Source organism: Mirounga leonina, unplaced genomic scaffold (assembly GCF_011800145.1).
Source record: "Mirounga leonina isolate KUSES-001 unplaced genomic scaffold, KU_Mleo_1.0 Mir_101609, whole genome shotgun sequence".
NCBI lineage: Eukaryota > Metazoa > Chordata > Mammalia > Carnivora > Phocidae > Mirounga > Mirounga leonina.
The window spans coordinates 13328560-13347729 of record NW_023270164.1 but is presented as its reverse complement, the minus strand read 5'-3'; the positions used below and the strand labels follow the sequence as shown (position 1 = coordinate 13347729).

General features: G+C 43.1%; 1 protein-coding gene across 2 annotated transcripts in view; it reads right to left on the bottom strand.

The window, feature by feature from the left end:
• CLCN5 (chloride voltage-gated channel 5) overlaps positions 1–19170 on the bottom strand; it is a 154174-nt gene that overhangs the window by 14588 nt on the left and 120416 nt on the right. For both annotated transcript variants that reach the window (XM_035004713.1, XM_035004723.1), the window contains exons 5-7: positions 9806–9957; positions 6724–6823; positions 2461–2648 (exon numbers count right to left, since the gene is read on the bottom strand). In XM_035004713.1, the coding sequence (XP_034860604.1) occupies positions 2461–2648; positions 6724–6823; positions 9806–9957 (440 nt within the window). The remainder of the gene's footprint in view (positions 1–2460; positions 2649–6723; positions 6824–9805; positions 9958–19170) is intronic.

Below are 19170 nucleotides of genomic sequence, written 5' to 3'. Positions count from 1 at the left end.
ATAAATATAATTTTGACCACTAATAAGGAGTCACCAACATAAAGGCTGGCAAATAGTTACATCTTAAAAAAAAAAAAAAAAAAAAAAAAAAAGCTATCTTGAACATTAGGAGATGATGCTTACTGATAAAAATAGAAGTTGAAACTCACTCGAATTACATGAAACACACAACTCACTGCACTTCTGGCTTCTTAAAACGTAAAACATTATTAAAATAATTCACTGACCTAAACAAGCAGAGCCAAACTGCTCAGGGTTTTTTTTTTTCTCCTGAGTTATAGCTTTGACACAAGTTTTCCATTATTTTAGTCCCTCAGAGGAATAGGTAATTGCTCTCTCTTGGCCTTTCAAATGTAGCTAGGGAGGAAGAAGACTTCAGAAGCAGGAATCAAAGAGGGAGAGGGAGTGGAAAGGCAAGGAGCTAAAAATGGCTAGGGGCAGAAACCTGGAGGCTAAGTTCTTGGCAGGAGAACTCTTAGAATCTAGAAGACTCTCCAGGCAAGGATTTCATTCATTAAAAAAAAAAAAAAAAAAGACGGCCAGAGAAATGTGTCACTTGAGCAAATCTCAAGCTCCAGTTTGAAAGCCACAGTTGGAATACTTAAACACATAAATGGCTATGACGGGGTAGCATGGGGGAGCCTTACGGGGATGGAACAATAGTTCTAGATCCTGATTGTGGTGGTGATTACATAAATCTACACGTGTGATAAAACTGTAGAGAACTGCAAACACATATACACACACATCTATGCACATTAAGTGGGTGAAATAAAGTCTGTGGATCATATCCTTGTCTTGCTACTAACCTCTAGTCATAGAAGATGTCACCACTGGGGGAGGCTTGGGTGAAGGGTATGGGAGACCTCCCTTGCTGTGCAACCTCTTGTGAATCTATAATTACTTCAAAAATAAAAGAATAAAAAAAGGCAAGGGAATCTCTCTCTCTCTCTCTCTCTCTCTCTCTCTCTCTCACTCTCTCTCTCTCTCTCACACACACACACACACACACACACACACACACACACACTCACCCTAAATTCCAGGGCTTCTCAAACTTTTCTACCCAAGTACTCCTAATCTAGGAGAGAGGGTAGGGGATAGGATACTCAGGAGCAGAGCTGAAACAGAGATTGCTTTATCTTAATAAACATGGAAATCTTGCACCCCTTTGTAATCCAATGTAATTTTAGAAAAAAATATTAAAAAAAAAAAAACCCACTGATTTTCTGAGAAGGCACACAGCATTTATCTTGTGGTTTTTACCCACCCACTGGCACGCCAACTTTAGCCCAGTTTGAGAAGAATAGATCTAAACCCTCTCACACATATGGTATATATCTAACCCTTTTACTGAGCTCTTTCCCCAAGCCAATGTGTACAGTCATTTATGTACATAAACACTCTTATTTCTGACTTTATTTTCCTATCCTTCTTTTCCCATTCCAAATCGTCTGTGGACCAAAGTAGGAATAAAAATGCATTTTAAATGTATAAATATATATCCTAGCCTTGTCTCAGTCACTTTGCCAACAGAGTAAATGAGGAGTGAGCTGAGATGGTACCTGTTTTGGTTGGTGGAAGCCAGAAAGGAACTGGGAATTGAGAGCTGTTTTGTTCTGTCTTGTGTGTTTTTGTCTTTAGTAGGAGAGATCTAACAAACAGCCCAAGTGGAATAGAGAGGAAGGAACTGGAAAACAAAGTTACTTTTACATTGAAAAACATCTGCTGAGGCACCTGGGTGGCTCAGTTGTTAAGCGTCTGCCTTCGGCTCAGGTCATGATCCCAGGGATCGAGCCCCACGTTGGGCTCCCTGCTCGGCGGGAAGCCTGCTTCTCCCTCTCCCACTCCCCCTGCTTGTGTTCCCTCTCTCGCTGTGTCTCTCTCTGTCAAATAAATAAATAAAATCTTAAAAAAAAAAAGAAAGAAAAATATCTGCTAGGAGACAAGAACAAATGAAAATATTGATTTATTCTCCAAAGAAGGCTATTGGCAATTTTATTCCTGCGTTTCTGTTATTTTCATATGGAATGTATCCTAATTTTTTTTAATGTTCTAATGCAATGCTCAGGGGGAAATTACTTCTGGAGTGTATACAACAGACACATTCTTAAGCCACTCTGTCTTTGTTAGGAATTATAGCGTCCCTGTTGGCTGGCTCTGACATTTTTACTGAAATTATTAGAGAAAGACAGATTCAATCACACCCCGTACTAACAGCTAAGGAGAAACACTGCGACTGTTTACGATGAGCAAAAACATGAAGTCACTGGGTAAAGCATCAAAGCGAGGGAAATAGGGTCGCACTTACACCACAGAGAAAGGCAGCTGGCGCTGGTCCCCCTTTCCATGAAGAGGAAAAGAGGGGCGCATTCCACAAGTGCCAATGAGTACAGTATAAGAAATTCAGTCAACGTAAGAATACAAGCCGGCGGTTTGGAAATCTTCACAACGCCTTACCTCATCGGTGCTGATGATAAGCTGGGACCAGCTGTTCCACTCTGGGCATTTGTCTCTGTCTTCAAAGGTGACGTGGTCGGAGTTCCAGCAACAGTGCTCATGGTTAAACCAGAATCCCTCCGTGCATATGCCTTCTTTTAAGTCTGTCATCCAATGAGCAGAAATGTCTATCAAGCCAGCTAAGGAACCTGATTTGAGGCAAGGGAAGGGAAGGCCAAAGTTGTCAAGAGAAAATGAGGGAAATGGCAGCAAAATAATGGACAAGCCATAAACTTTCCGGCTCCGCCTGCAAACTCTTTCTGATGGTCTGTCTGCTTGATTTCCACCTATCACCTCCAAGACATTTCGCTTATTAAATGCCTATTCAAGAGGCACCTAGGTGGCTCAGTTGTTAAGTGTCTGCCTTCGGCTCAGGTCATCTTGGGGTCCGGGGATCGCTCCCCTGCTCAGCAGGAAGCGTGCTTCTCCCTCTCCCTCTCCCACTCCCCCTGCTTGTGTTCCCTCTCTCACTCTCTCTGTCAAATAAATAAATAAAATATTTTTTAAAAAAATAAATAAATGCCTATTCAAGAGGGGGTTAAAAAAACACAAAACACTGTCTGCATTGAACACCGTGTCTGTAGAATTTCTACATAGGGGGAGCTTGGGGGAGGGCCAAGTGGCTGGGTGGGAGCAAGGGGTGAGTGGATTTGCCTTTTAGCTGATTTACATGGCCAAGACTCTGCTTTACCTCACAGTTGCTGGATACTGATCTCCGAAGACAGTCACATTTCTTAAAGAGCATTTTATTCTCACTATTTACAGAAGACTGAGAAAATGTGAATTGCCTGCCTTGAAGACTCTTATATGATCTTTGTCTGAGATGGCTAGGGGAAGGGAGCTGACAAAGACTATGGAGAGGAGAGCTCAGCCTTGTTAGCGATCCTGCTCCATGGACAAGGGAACCTGAGCCATGGCAGGAAGGCATTCGAGGCTGAGGGAAATGAACTTGAAAAAGCACATGGAAAGTTACATGAAGCTACAGACATGTCGAAGCCTCCTGAGCCTCGCACGTGAACATCCCAAAGTTTTCATAGTGAGAAAGGAGCAAACAATATTATCTGCAGAACAGCCACCAAAGGCAATTCTGAGAAGCTGAAGAGTGAATGGGGAATTATGTGCTATGGTTAACAGACTGGTAGGGTTAAGATCGTTATAGTACTTTCGATTCTGGCCTTCTCATCATTTCTGTCGTCCAGACAAAGAAACTCTGGCCTAAAGAAATGAAATGGTCTAGAATCACGCTTTCGGGAAATAGCAAAGACACCATAAAATTCACAGCCCCTGAATTCCCAGACTGTTCTTGCATTCAGACACACTGCTTCTATTGTTGCTCTGCGATGCTTAAAAACAAAATGCCCTGTGTGTTCGAGGGAAAGAAAAATATTCACTGGCCACCGAGTGACAAGAAATAACGTTAAAAAGTTGAGGATATTACGCCTACATTCCAACAGGCTGGAGGCCATGTCACGTGTATATTTGGGTAGGTGCTAAAAGTGTTAACACAGGTTATTTACATACTTGAATAACCTAGTCAAATCTAACACCTTGTTTGACACCTCCTCTCGGCCACACCCACCTTCTCCGCCTTTTTTTTTTTTTAAGATTTATTTATTTATTTGAGAGAGAGAGAATGAGAGAGAGCACATGAGAGGGGGGAGGGTCAGAGGGAGAAGCAAGCTCCTCGCTGAGCAGGGAGCCCGATGAGGGACTTGATCCCGGGACTCCAGGATCATGACCTGAGCCGAAGGCAGTTGCTTAACCAACTGAGCCACCCAGGCGCCCCACCTTCTAACTCTTAACCCTAACTCTTAATTCAGAAAATTAACATGTGTTACAGAGTTTGGCTTATTCTCTGGTTGTTTTCGTGTGAGCCTGTCTTACTCTACCTAATGCCAGTACCCTCAATCCTATCCTCCCTTTTCCTGCTATTTTGCCTTCTTTTCCTGATGGGCCCCTTCTTCCCAGGTGACAAATTTTATCAGGTTTCCCTTACCCTACAGAACAAAATGCTTTCCCTTATCCTCGTTACCGTTCCAAGCTTCTGTCCCTTCTCTCTTTCCAGTGGCCACCAAATAGCTCCGGAACTTCTACGTTGGTCGCTTCCTCTTGAAATCTGACTCCTAATATTTATGAGATAGTTTTCCAAGGTCACTGGTATCCTACTAACTGCTGAACTTTATAACCTTTTCTCAGCCCTCCTGCTTCCCTTCAGCCTCTCTGCAATACTTAGCATTACAGACCACTGGGTCTATCATTAGCCAACTCTAAACTGGCCAGACCACATTCTCTCTCCCGCGCGAGCCTGTAGGGGTAGCACTAACCCCCGAGACCACGGGTTGGCAAACTATGGTCCAGGGGTCAAATCTGCCTCTATGCTTGCAGGTAAAGTTTTGCTTGGTCTCAGCCATGCTCATTTCTTTACCTCTTGTGTCTATGGCTGCTTTTGCCCTAGGGAGACCATTTGGGCCACGAACCCTAAAATATTCACCATCTGGCCCTTTACCAAAAAACCCTGCTGACCCCTTCCCTAGATAATCTTTGAAAACCCAGCTATGGCTGAGCCCTGCTTCATTTGCAGCAATCGTCTTATGCTCTGTGGCTCATACAACATCTCCAGGTAACAGCAGCAGCGTTGTTAACAACTATGGGCACCGTGCTGAGCACAGTCCGTGCTAGATCTCATCGACCCACTATTCTGTCGTCACAGCAAACGTGGACTATACGTACTCTTACGAGCCCCATTTTACAGATCAGTAAACTAGAGCTGCCAAGGGTTAAGAAATTTGCCAAAAGTCACAAAACTATCAAGTGCCAGGGCTGGGATTCAAGTCCCAGTAGCTGTAAAGCAGAGCCTGTGCTGACGGCCATTTTATCCTATCTACCTCCAGGTTTCCCACCTAACTTCTCTTTCAGCTCAATGTTCCAGATCCTCCTAGGCCCATCGTTTAATGCCATTAAGGATACAACCCTTAGTATCTCTGCCAGGTATTCTTGGCTTTCTGCTTTCCTGGTGGGAGGGGAAGCCTGCCTAGAAGCTTGCTTTAAAGCTGTATGGGCACAGGGCACCTGGGTGGCTCAGTTGGTTAAGCGACTGCCTTCGGCTCAGGTCATGATCCTGGAGTCCCAGGATCCAGTCCTGCATCGGGCTCCCTGCTCAGCGGGGAGTCTGCTTCTCCATCTGACCCTCCCCCATCTCATGTGCTCTCTCTCTTTCTCATTCTCTCTCTCTCAAATAAATAAATAAAAAATCTTAAAAAAAAAAAAAAAGCTGTATGGGCACAGCAAGGGCACTATTCCTAGTTAGACTGCATTACTTGGAGTGGCTTGGGAGGTTGACGAGATGACAGGAAAAGGTAGTACCATCCCACTCGTCCGCCAGCATGAAAGAGTGAGATCATAAGTTTCTTGAGGGCATGGGCCTTATCTTCTATGTTGTTCTTCACCACCAAATGAGAGAGCAGATGTTTAAGAAATAGCTACAAAAAGCTCCCAGCAAATTCTCTTCTATATCTCCTCTTACACACCCCACGTAGTATGTGTTTAAAAAAAAAAACAAACAAAAACTGATGGTCTCGGAGCGCCTGGGTGTCTCAGTTGGTTAAGCATCTGCCTTCAGCTTGGGTCGTGATCCCCGGGCCCTGGGTCCTGGGATCAAGTCCCAGTCGGGCTCCCTACTCAGAGGGGAGCCTGCTTCTCCCTCTGCCCCTCCCCTGCTCGTGCTCTCTCTCTTTCTCTCTCAAATAAATAAAATCTTTAACAAAAAAACCCTCGATTGTCTCTATTAGAAGGACTCCTCCTCAAGACAATCACTGGAAGGCATTTTGATACATTTCCCCTTTTAACCGCATTTATTTAAGGAAGGGGATGCAAGTATTAGTATCCCTTTACAGACGGGAACACTGAGCTTCCTCAAGGTCCACCAGCAATTTATTTCATGTAGGAAAACCGTAAAGCACAGCACTCAACTCAGTTCATGACTTGGGGAGAGAACACACCACAATTTTAGGAGATTTGTTTAGAAAACAAACACAGGGGGCGCCTGGGTGGCTCAGTCGTTAAGCGTCTGCCTTCGGCTCAGGTCATGATCCCCAGGGTCCTGGGATCGAGCCCCGCATCGGGCTCCCTGCTCTGCGGGAAGCCTGCTTCTCCCTCTCCCACTCCCCCTGCTTGTGTTCCTGCTTTCAAAAAAAAAAAAAAACAAACAAACACAGTTTACCATACCTGATAAGAGCCCAATAAGTAGCATTAACAACCAGCCAGAAAACGCATCGCTCACACTGTGAATTAAGGCCCATGTCGACTCTTTGCTTTTATTGGTAATCTAGGGAGAAATGAGAAAAAATTGGTACACTCTATACACACGCTTGCTTTTTCACCTTAAAATGCACAGTAAAGAAACACAAAGATAAATCTGTTCATTAGGCAGAGAGACCAATCTGGAGTTACTTCTCAAATAATCTCGGGGAGAACTGACCTCATCGGGAACTTGGGAGGTTTACTGAAGCTTGTCCTACTGAACCCCACCTTTCTCTGCAGTATTGCAATGGCTCCAAGTACCTTAGTCAGGGATTCCCCATTCAGCTGCTAGTTCTCTATCACCTCAATTTGTTTTGCTTTTTGCAGTGGTCTCTGTCTACCCCAGACATCCGATATTCTAAGAATGGTCTCCTGACTCACGGGAAATAGGCTGACTGTTTTTCCAATTGACAAACACGGGCTTATTTGAGGGGTGAAAGTACAGTGTGAGGTTTTCTGTTGGGGCTGTGCTTCAGGTCAGGCAAGTTCCAAGACTTGCTCCCCACACCGATCACAGATACTAAATGGTATCAGGGATGCATCGCTGTATTTTCAAAAACCTGCTGAGAAGGGCGCCTGTGTGGCTCAGTCAGTTAAGCGTCTGCCTTCGGCTCAGGTCATGATCCCAGGGTCCTGGAATCCAGCCCCGCATCAGGCTCCCTGCTCTGCGGGAAGCCTGCTTCTCCCTCTCCCTCCCCCCCTCACCCTGCTCATGCTCTCTCTCTCTCAAATAAATAAATAAAATCTTTAAAAAAAAAAAAAAAACTGGGGCACCTGGGTGGCTCAGTCGTTAAGCGTCTGCCTTCGGCTCAGGTCATGATCCCAGGGTCCTGGGATCGAGCCCCGCATCGGGCTCCCTGCTCTGCGGGAAGCCTGCTTCTCCCTCTCCACTCCCCCTGCTTGTGTTCCCTCTCTCGCTGTCTCTCTCTGACAAATAAATAAATAAAATCTTTAAAAAAAAAAAAACCTGCTGGGAATATCTGAGGCTAATTGAGAGGTGCAGAAACGTCTACCTTTCTGCCCTAGCCTCCTCAATTTAACCCTTCAGTGCCCACATTTCAAAACCAAGCATTCTGGCAGCTTTGTCATTGTCCCCCTTCTCTGCACCTCTATTTCTTATCTTTGAAACTGTGACTTCGTTACCCCATCTTCATCTATAGCACTATCACAAAAATGATAAATTATTATAAACACTTTAAAAGCATTTTAAAAATTCATTTTGAGGGGCGCCTGGGTGGCTCAGTCGTTAAGCGTCTGCCTTCAGCTCAGGTCATGATCCCAGGGTCCTGGGATCGAGCCCCACATCGGGCTCCCTGTTCCACGGGAGGCCTGCTTCTCCCTCTCCCATTCCCTCTGTTTGTGTTCCCTCTCTCGCCGTGTCTCTCTCTGTCAAATAAATAAATAAAATCTTAAAAAAATAAAAATTCATTTTGACCTATGACTTTAAGTTTCCAGTTTTAGTGCTGAAAGTAGATGAGGTGATTTTTTTTCTGTGACAGTGTTTCCAGTCTGATGATGAACAGTTTAATGCAAAAAAAAAAAAAAAAAGTCCCTTTTGATCACTTGATAAACACATTCTAATTGATTTTGAATTATTGTTAATTGGCATAATGTGTCTCAGATGTGACCATTTTCAGAGAGTGGGAAATATGCCTTTGTCATATCCCAGGTGACTTTCACAATGTAAATAACATGCTGAATATGCAAGTGATGACAAATTGAACTATGAATTACAGATGGCAGAAATTCTAAAGCCTGCCTGATGAATTGATATGATAGAGTATGTGCGCATGTTTCCAAACAGCAGCAACCTTATGAAAATCATGGAGTGTTTTTGTGGGGATCCCCTTTTTCAGTTAGGATAGAAAATTAAGTGAGATGATCACAAATCCAAGGATTACATAGGAATTTCTCAAAGCCTCTCCCGGGGACAACCTGACTGCGAGGCTCCGGTGATCATGAGAAAACCAGTCAGGAGATGGAAATGGCTTAAGAATATGAAGCTATCTGCCCCTGACTGCTCAGGAGACTTGCCTGGCTCTGAGAGAAGGAAATCATGAACACGGGAGAGAGTGGGGCCAACTTAAAAAAAATCTCATTTTAAATTTGGACTCAAAGCAGAAATAGTAAGAAAAAAAAGAACCACACCTAAGGTTGGTTGAAGGAATGTCTCACCAGAGGATCACCCACTGAACTAGGATCACTGGGGCTAGGGCTCTCCCTTTCTAATAAGCTCTCCGTCAGGCCCTGATGCGAGCTAGAAATTGTGAATTCCCTGATTTAAATGACACACAGCAACAAGTTAAAGACAGACTGCTTAAAGAGGTTTTCATGGGACTCTGGCAAGAGAAAAGTGGGGAAATTCCCTCACCAAATTCAAAGGAATCTGTGTCATAGCCATGAGCACCATCTTACTACCTATCACATTTAATTAATGCCCTTAATTTGAATTTGATTGGTCTTGTGGGTTTGAGTCGAATGCGTACATTTTGTTTTATGGTTGTACAAGAGCCATAATCACAAGGACTTTATCCCGTAGGCTTCAGTAAACACCAGGGCTCTGAGGTTTGTTTGTTTTTTCTTTTATTCCTTTGAAAGAAGCCCCCTTTCTTTTCTTAGTTCTAAAACTCCTGTTTCAGGGAAAACCATAAAAAGGAAATGAGATTGAGGAAGAAGATCTCTGAAATGCACTTCGGTCCCCTCCACCAAGTTGGTTTTTACCTCTTTGCTAGGCACTTATACTCACGTCAGGGCTGCAAGGATCCTTTCCAACTACCTTACTACAGGAAGATAAATCACCGTTAAATAGAAATTCTTAAAATCACATACAAGATGCCCTAAAAATAAAAGTAAGGTAAAAAATAAAACCCTAGTTTTATTTGCCAGTAGACACCAGATTCAGCTACATCCAGGGCTGAAGGAAAGCACACATGTTAAGAATACGTATCTTCAACTTCTTCCCCTGGTGCTCCCTGACACTTAACTCACGTACCATCTTTGTTCTTACCTCTCGGTGCCTATCCCGGTCCCGTGACTTTTCCCTCACCCAGTCAATTGTGTTGAAATCATCATAGGTCCCCACACCAGGGATTGGCTCCTCCAAGAAGTCCATCATCCTATTTGAAGAACCTATTCCTCCACCATTGTATGACCTGTCCTCTGTATTGAACAGGAAACAGACATTAGTGCCTCAGACACTGTAAACACTTTAATACCTCCCTGCTGAGTACCAAAAGGTGAGTCCTTAAACCATCGGATGATTACAATTAGGGTGTGCTGATAAAGCAATATAATCATTGGTGGGAACATCCATCATACTTAGAGGCTTCTGTGGTCTAGGCACAAAACGGTGAGTGCCTTCAGGCCGTATAAATGGAAAGGGACAGATGAACAGGACAGTACAAAGGGGAGAATTGACAGGAGTTGAAGTGTAGTGGGAAAGGATTTATGAAACAAAATAAAGGAGCGCGCAGAGCAGCTTAGGTATTTCAGTTTCTTTTATGGAAGGGAGACAAAAGGGCCAAAGGTCTTTGCAGACATATCACATCAGAAACCATTTTGCATGTGTAAGGCAGTAATTCAATTCTGGGAGGTGGCTTTTGCCTGAGTGGGAATGCCAAAGAAAGCATGTCAGCCTCTTCAAGAGTTAAGCTGGCTGGAATGTACACATTTCCCTTCAATAGGTGGAAGACTTTGATCCCTGATGTAATGGGCTTGTAGAAACTTTTACTGAGTATGTCAGAACAGCCCAAGACTTACAAGTAGAGATTCAAAGACCAGTGCACAGCTTGGCGATGGGCTGTTCCTCTCTGATCCTTCAATGGAAGCAACATACCCACTTGCCCACCTGCAGTCCTTTATCTGCTTAGCTTTCAGCGCTTCTATTACAGTCACTTATGCAAATGTTCTGTCTTCCTTTCTAGACCGGAAGCTCTTTGAGGGCAGCCCCCTATCTGAGTCATCATTGCCTTCTCGCATCTAACACATAGCCAAGATTCAACAAATACCAGCGGAATCAAAGTTTATTTGCCAAACGGTGGGGATGAGAAAGAAGTATTCAAACTCAGGAGCTGTACACACACAAGGTCACTTAGTATTGCTTGACAAACTTGTTCCAAATATTTCCACCTGTCCTCTGGTGAAACAGTATTTCTCTATTAAACACAAAATGTAAAACAGTATTCAGGAATTTATGCAAACGCGAGCTGAGGAAAAAATGCAGAGTAATGCTATCATTGAACTCAACCAGCCAAAGCTCACATTCGCAGCATCAACCTTAGCAGGGACAAAGCTTCATCCAGACTGTTTGGTGATGAATCCCTCCGCAGAGAAGGCTAAAGTGGGCCTGAGCTGACACCCAGCTCCCTCCTACCCAGCCTCGTCCCCATCTTCACTCCAAACTCCTACAGACACTTCAGCACTGTAGTAGGGTAAGTGGAAATTAACCCCCAAGCTGTACCTGACTTACAAACTGTCAGTCTTCCAAATACCTCATCTGGTATACCTTTCACCAGCAGCACACACATTTAAAAGGAAAAGCTCTGCAGAATCCAAATCATATTGAGGGTGGGAGTGGGGGTGGGAGTGGGGGTGGGGCTGGAGTGGAGGAGGGGAGCAAGTTAATCTTAAAACCCCCTAATCAAAGTCCTTTCCATATCTTCCAGCCTACCTGGCTGTAAAATGGTTGGCTGCTGAATCACCAGCCCAGAGTTTCCTATCGTGTCAGTGGCATACTGATAAACATTAATGCTGGTGTGTTTGAGAGCTTGGAGGGGAACAGCCAGCTAGGAAAGGGGGGCAGAAAGAAAATAAAGTATGGTGGGGGGGGCGGGAAAAAAAAAAAAAAAAACAAGCTGTTTCAACTCTCGAGACAAATGCTGACATGAACATAGGACACCAAACAACCAGAAATTGACTTTTGAAAGCAGGTTAATGCTCCAAATGAATTTGCTCTGATTCAAGGGCTCTCCTTTCAGGAGAAATTTAGAGAGGATTCGGTGAAACTGATTTTTAAAAGCACCCAATAGCTATCTAAGGTTACACGATGTATCAAAGGAGGCCCCCCGGCTCTAAGGACATTAAAAATGAAGCTCTGCAACAGCTTCCTAACAGGAAAGGAAAGAATCCTATTACATCACTAGGTAACATGAGCACTGCATCATCCTTCTTTGTAGATAGTCTCCTGTTAGCAATGCAAATTGTCAGGCAGCTCTGCAAAGAGCCAGCAGTGATCAGAAGCCGAGAAACAGACTGCTTGTGATTCTCCAGATCCCCTTCTCCCTGGGGTCACACTTCGGTCCTGGGCTGGGCTCAAGTCGGCTTACCTTCAATCACAGCTTTCTTTTTTTCTGCCTCAAGGAAGAAATAACCTGGGCAGCCCGCATTTGGCCATTTAGGTTGCGGCGCTTTTCTAGAAGGAGCCCCGGGAGGCACTGCTTTAGAAGGGCACTTGCTGCGTTCTCTGCCTTTTGCAGGAACAAATGCCACCTAAGGCACCACCAGTGTTCCCCGGGCGGTCAGAATGTGATGTCACTGGTGGAGTCACGTGACCAGACCCTTGGACCAGCCTTGGAGAAAGGAAGATTTTTTTTTAACCGAGCAGTGGCGCCTTAAAGATGTAGTCTCATCTAAACCAAGGTCGTCCCACGGGGGCCGCCAGGTCAGCTCACAAAACCGGGGTGCAGGCAGGCTTCAGTCTTTAGACCTTATTTAGCAGCAAATCTAGGGAGGCAAAGTAGGGCTATCTGAGAGCACTCAGGCGAGTTACAGGGATCCTAAGTTAAAAAGGGAGAGGGGCAAATACAGAAAAGCCTTTTTAAAGAAAACGCCCTGGAGAGCAAAAACACGGAGGAAATCTCAGACATGTGACGCTGAGTGAGAGATGCCAAACACAGGGGCACATAGCGCGACTCTCTCCACAGAAGTTTGAAACCAGGCCAACCTACATTATGCCGTTTTAGGGCGCAAATGTAAGTTGCCACATTACAAAGAGAAGCAAGGGAATGACAAAAGTACAGAGGAGGGGAAGGGGTCGCCTTCTGGATGGAGCACATGGTGAGGGTGGGGCTTCGAAATGCCGGTAATTTTTCTTGATCTGAGCCGTAGTTACCTGAGTGCCCACATGATAATCATTCTTTAAGCTGTACGCATATGTTCTATGTCCTTCTGTGTATACATCATAATTAGAGAAAATTATGGAAACGGAACTGCATGTGAACTTACTATACAAGCTCAGCTCTTTAATAGCACCTAGTAACTTAAAAGCTCAGATTACAGTCAAGAAAATGAGTTGTTTCATAGTATTTAGTTCTCTACCCAGAAAGCAACATCAAATCTGATCTCACTAATCCAAACTGGGTAAAACTAGCTATTTCAGCTGTGAAAATAAATGCGCTACTACATTTGCATTATTTAAAAGACTCTCCCTGGGGCGCCTGGGTGGCTCAGTCGTTAAGCGTCTGCCTTCGGCTCAGGTCATGATCCCAGGGTCCTGGGATCGAGCCCCACATCGGGCTCCCTGCTCGGCCGGAAGCCTGCTTCTCCCTCCCCCACTCCCCCTGCTTGTGCTCCCTCTCTAGCTGCGTCTCTCTCTGTCAAATAAATAAAATCTTTTTTTTTAATTAATTAATTAAATAAATAAAAGGCTCTCCCTTCCCAGGCCCTATTCCTAAGGCGATTCTCCAGCAGGTCTTAATTAACTGTGCAATAAGGCCAGTCAAGTAAAGGAGACTGAAACAGCCACCTCTCAACTTCCTCAGTGAATCCGCAGGACAGTTGCTGTTAAACACTAATAATCAGACCTAAATGTAGGGGTCTGAAATGTTGTGATCACTCTCATCACTTCTTAGGACCCGATGCATCCTGAAATGTTAATACTGCAAAACCTTACGAAATGTTAGGGACTTCGTGAAACCTGTGTGCTTTGGGTCCGGTCCATCGTTATCGTAACATCTCAGTCTCTTGATGAACTCAACTAGCATTAATGAGAAGAATTAAAATGAAGTGGCAACTGATAGTATTTGTGAATGAACTGCAAAGCCTGAAAATCAAAAGCGATTTGTGGCCCAAGTATGACTGCGTTACACAACTGTACTTTTAGAAAAGTGTGTCTATCTTACTCAAAGAGCGTAACATGCCCAAACTCATAAGCCTCCTTCAAAGTCATTCTTTATTAAATAGGATCCTACCAGTAGTTTCTGAAGGTAACTGTAACTGCAGAATTCACTTATATTATCTGGTAAGATGTATGTTATCTCACTAGATGATTTTACGCTTCAAGATACTATGTTTTGGTATTTATAAAATGTATAGTTCTTCAATGTACAGTGACTGAATTGTAGGACTGGTACCGTGTTCTAGTAACTTTTGATGTAAGTTCACGTGTTTTTCAAATGTTACATCTAGGGGAGGGACTTTATTATTCCATGTAAATTTACTTCCTTTGAAAACTAGGTCTGGTAGCTACAATGCAGTCCTTGTACTAAAATGAGATTTAATTTAATTACAATTCCCCTTTGTGCCAAATTTGTAATCTCTAGCATATGTTCACGATACAGACTGCCAGGCGTAGGTCCATTGATATTATTGTGAAAATAAGACATTTTAGAAATGCTTACCAATTTGTAATGCAGCCTATGATAAAAACCAAAAAACATAGTTAACATTTCGGGACAAACAGAGTTATGTTTCTGGAACACAGATGTGATCAGATCACCTTCTGATTTCTAAAATGTCAGTGGCTCCTATAACAATGTTTTTTTTTTTTTATTTTAATTCCAGTGTAATTAACATACAGTGTTATATTTGTTTTTAAAACTTTCAGCATAGGGAGGCCACTTAATGGGCATTTGGCACAAGTGTAGACCCAGAATTTTTAAATATCCTCATAATTTTTAGAATAGGACAAATAAAATACTTAAAAGTACATAATAATAATGACGACAATGATGTTACAACTATTTTCGGTTTCATTAATGAGAGGGATTAAATTGTTTCCACTCTTTCACGGACATACCTATATCTGACTGGATGACAAACACCTTAAACTGTGGGTCATATGCCACATCGAACTGGTTTCTTTTCTCAGCATTTTTTTTTAACTTACTAGAAAGAAATGGTAAATTTATAAAACTTAGTTGTCAAGAATAGAAGCAGAGATTATCCCACTGGGGACCAACTACTGAGGTACAAAGAAAGTCACAAAATGCAAAAGGGCTTTTCAAAAAACAGTGTATTAAGAGTTAAGCTTCTGGTGTGTAAATTCTCTGCCGAGGAAGGAAGAGTAAAATTAAACGGGACCCTAAATGTCATATTGAGGTACTTAAGTAAGTCTAGATTTTTGCCTCCGTACCAAAAAAAGGTAAAACTTAACTCAAGTAAGTTTTGAAGGCATAGTGTGCTCTAAGTTACACATAAAACAATTTAATACTTTAATAGGAAAATGATTCAAGTTAAAGTACAATTAGATCTCAATTTGAATAATTTTTTTAAAGCCCCTAAAGGGTAATTTGCACTGCCTGAGTCTGGGAAAAAATGTCCAGAAAAAAGTCAACATTTAAACAGCTTTCCCAGTAGGTTACACTTAGGTCTAAAAACTTAACAATGGGTCTTTAGAAACACACCGCTTGAATGAGGAGGCATATAAATGAATGCATTTAGCTCGTTTCCCTTTATGGAAACTACTTTCTAGGTTTTTTTCCTACAAATCACATGATGCTTGAAACTAGACAACCCTGTAAAACACAAAAAAAGAAATTCCAATTTAAGAGTCATGTTTACTTCAATCCCTAACCAATATGCCGCTAGAAATTTACCTGGGGGGCTGAACAGTAACTGATTAAGTGAACTAGTTAAACACTAACAAAAACACAAGGGGAAAGAGGATGGAAGGAAACCTTGTGCACAGACCCTGAAATACTGCTTTAGTAATATGGCAGATGCAGGAGGGCTCACTTATTGGCTGGCAGCTGCCATAAGGAAGAACGAAACACTCAGAGAAATGGGGCAGGGCTCTTGGTATGTATCACAGAAGCCGAAAAAAAGTCCCATTTTTTAAAAATATATTTCAGTTTTTACAGGGATATATTGTATGTTTGCAATGCTGAAATGACACCTACAAAAAATTCAACACTCTACCTAGCATACGTCAGCAGATATTCATCTTGCGGTTATTTAAATTTTACCTTCATTCAACAGCATGTACTAAGAGCCTATGTATGCCATTTCTCACTTCCATATCTGCAGCCCCTTCCCTTCTTTTATTGGCTCATCCATTTTAGATCTCCCAGAAAGTTACGAACCCTTCCACACTCCATTCATCCCTAGGTTTGAGACTGCATTACAGTTGAAGCCCCAATATTAGTCAATACTTTTAGGACCTTTCTATCAACTTGAGCCTCCATTTTACTTCTAGTTTGCTTTCCCACTTACCCAGACCCAGGGGCTGAAAAGCAACTGTTGGTGGAGTAGCTCTCCCATCTAAGCCCTGGAGAGTATCACAGGACCATGTCATGCTTTAATACACTACCTTAGTTTGGCCCCTGGGACACGTATTCAAGGAGACTTTCCATTGATACCCATATGTACAGCCATACTGGTTGTTAAATACTGAAATACCTCCGGAGCTGTGGATAAATAACTACTTTTTCCTGAAGACTCTTCTCCCCGCCAACCATCCCCTAGAAGGCTCCTGAATGTTCCCCATGATTCAGCAGCTAGAACACAAGGAGGCCCCAGGACACTGCCAAGTGCTACATCTGGCATCCAGTCTGACTGGTCAGTGCCTGTGTTCATTTGCATACATTTCATTTCAGGACTGACTGTTTTGGTTTCTGTTCACAGCAGATTAAAACTTGAAGTTGTCTAAGAGGCAGGAAGGACAACAAAGAGGAAGCTCTCTATCCCAACTCTGCTGAAAGCTAGACAAAATAAGAGGTGGTGAGGGGCGCCTGAGTGGCTCAGTCGGTTAAGCGTCTGCCTTTGGCTCAAGTCACGATCCCAGGGTCCTGGGATTAAGTCCCACATCGGGCTCCTTGCTCAGCGGGGAGCCTGCTTCTCCCTCTGCCTGCAGCTCCCCCTGCTTGTGCTCTCTCTCTCTCTGACAAATATACAAAATCTTTAAAAATATATATTAGAAAATAAGAGGTGGTGAGAGATGCGGGTAATGGGACTGCAAAAACAGCAACAAATCTACTAAGTGAAGTTTGAGGATTCTGAGCAGTATACAGAAAGATGAGGCATGGCAGAAAGCAATAGGGAAAAAACTTTGGAAACAAGAAGGAATCTAGATTCTAAGACCACCCTTGGACTCCCCATTTCCCAATGGATACAGCTCTGTCCCCACTGGGTTGTAGACATGTGCGTGGGAGTGTAACTTTTACTCCTCCTACTCCCAGCATCTGCTCTAATTTGGAAGTTCCCAACCCAACCCACTTTCATTACCACTGGAGCCAGGATGCGAACTTCCAGTTATCAAAGCTGGGAGAAATGGCATGTGGATTTATGGCTTGGTATTGGTAGGCTCCCGCTGGACTAGAATGCCACAAAAATCCATGGAGAACTGGAAGTAGAAGGACTAGATTTGACAGAGTTGCCGAGGGGGTTGTCCACTTAAAGAAAACATCCCTCAGCTCCATTACTTGCTCTTCATTCCTTCCTTCTCAAATTTACACATTTATGGGATTGACAAAAGGACTGGGGAATGTCATGGGTAGGGAGACGCTGCCCTAAAATGCATATAACATACCCCAGGGTTGGGAAACCTCCTAGCTAGCACAGTCCTGTGTAATAACTTGTAATACTGTTTAAGAAGCCGCAGTTCTCTGCTTCTTCTGTCCTAAGTCTGTGTTGGTTTCTCTTTATTAATCTCCAGAAGGAAGTTGGGGACAAGAGATTAGCAATTATTCTTTGCAGGGGCAAAAACTTGGAGAGGAAATACCAATTAGGAGATTCTTCTTGGGGGCGCCCAGGTGGCTCAGTCGGTTAAGCGTCTGCCTTCTGCTCAGGTCACGATCCCAGGGTACTGGGATCGAGTCCCACATCGGGCTCCCTGCTCGGTGGGAAGCCTACTTCTCCCTCTGCCTGCCACTCCTGTGTGCGCGCTCTCTCTCTCTCTCTCTCTCTCTCTCTGATAAATAAATAAATAAATAAATAAATAAATAAATAAATAAATAAAATCTTTAAAAAAAAAAAAGGAGATTCTTCTTGGGCTCATGGAAACAGCGTGATGTCATGGACAGAAATAATGAGTTATAGATATAAAATCTAAGAACTGCTCTTAAAGAAACACATGTACCCGGCCACACCGATGTGTGTATGTTATTCAATGCAGCACTGTTGGTAGTAGCAAAACCTGGAAACAATGGAAGAGTCCAGTAATGGGGGCACAGCACAAGGGAAGAAGTAGACTGATATGAACTAAAATAGAAAAATCTCTCAAACACATTGTGTAAAAAAAGCAAGTCACAAAATAATAAGTAGAATATTTTTAAAAAGTATGTGTCTATGTGTTAACTGAAAGAGTCACATTGAATTATTTTTAGGGGTTATCTCTGGACTGGGAAGTAGGGGGGTCTTTCACATTTTCTATACATGTCCATTGTTTGATTCTTTAATAGTGAGGTGTATCTATGCGTTACGTGGTGGTTCTGAAAACAAAAATAATGACAAAAAAAATGATAGCGCAGCTAGAAGAGTAGAGACAGCACATTACAAAGGGCAGACTTTCATTCTGAGAGGCAGACCACTAGAGTATTTAGCAACAAAGCAGGTGACAGTGTCTGGAGAACACCAGGAGGAAAGCACCAAGAGGAAGATGACTTATGCAGTTTTTAAATGAAAGGCAATAGGAAGAAAGGCTTTGCCGGCGGCCCTATTGTCCCGCAGTGAGAAGGTACAGATTCTGACCCTAGCTCCACAAATCACTAGTTTTACCGCCTTGGGCAATTGCCTTAATCTCTGTGGCTTTCAGGTTCTCCATCTGTAAAATGAGGGAGGATTAGCAAGCATGATTTTTAAGGTCCCTTCCAACTCTGATATTCTATCATTTTAGCAATGATTTTTTTTTTTTTTTTTTTTTGGTCACTCATACATACACTGTGCTGCATGACTTGAGAAGACCTTAAGCTTTTGAAGAATTCCAAATGGCATTTTGATTGCATAGTTATCTGAGAACACCCTTCTGGCAGGATCATAAGATGGCACACTACCGATCTTTAGAAAAGTAAGACTCAGCTCATGAGCAAAGTATATGACAACCTGGGACCCAATGCTCTGGGGTCCCTTCAAGAGGGGACCAAAGTGGTTCCACTGGCTGAAAAACACACAGGGAGCTTCCAGATTCAGCTCTGGCAAGTGAAGAGCTTAGAAGTTGTC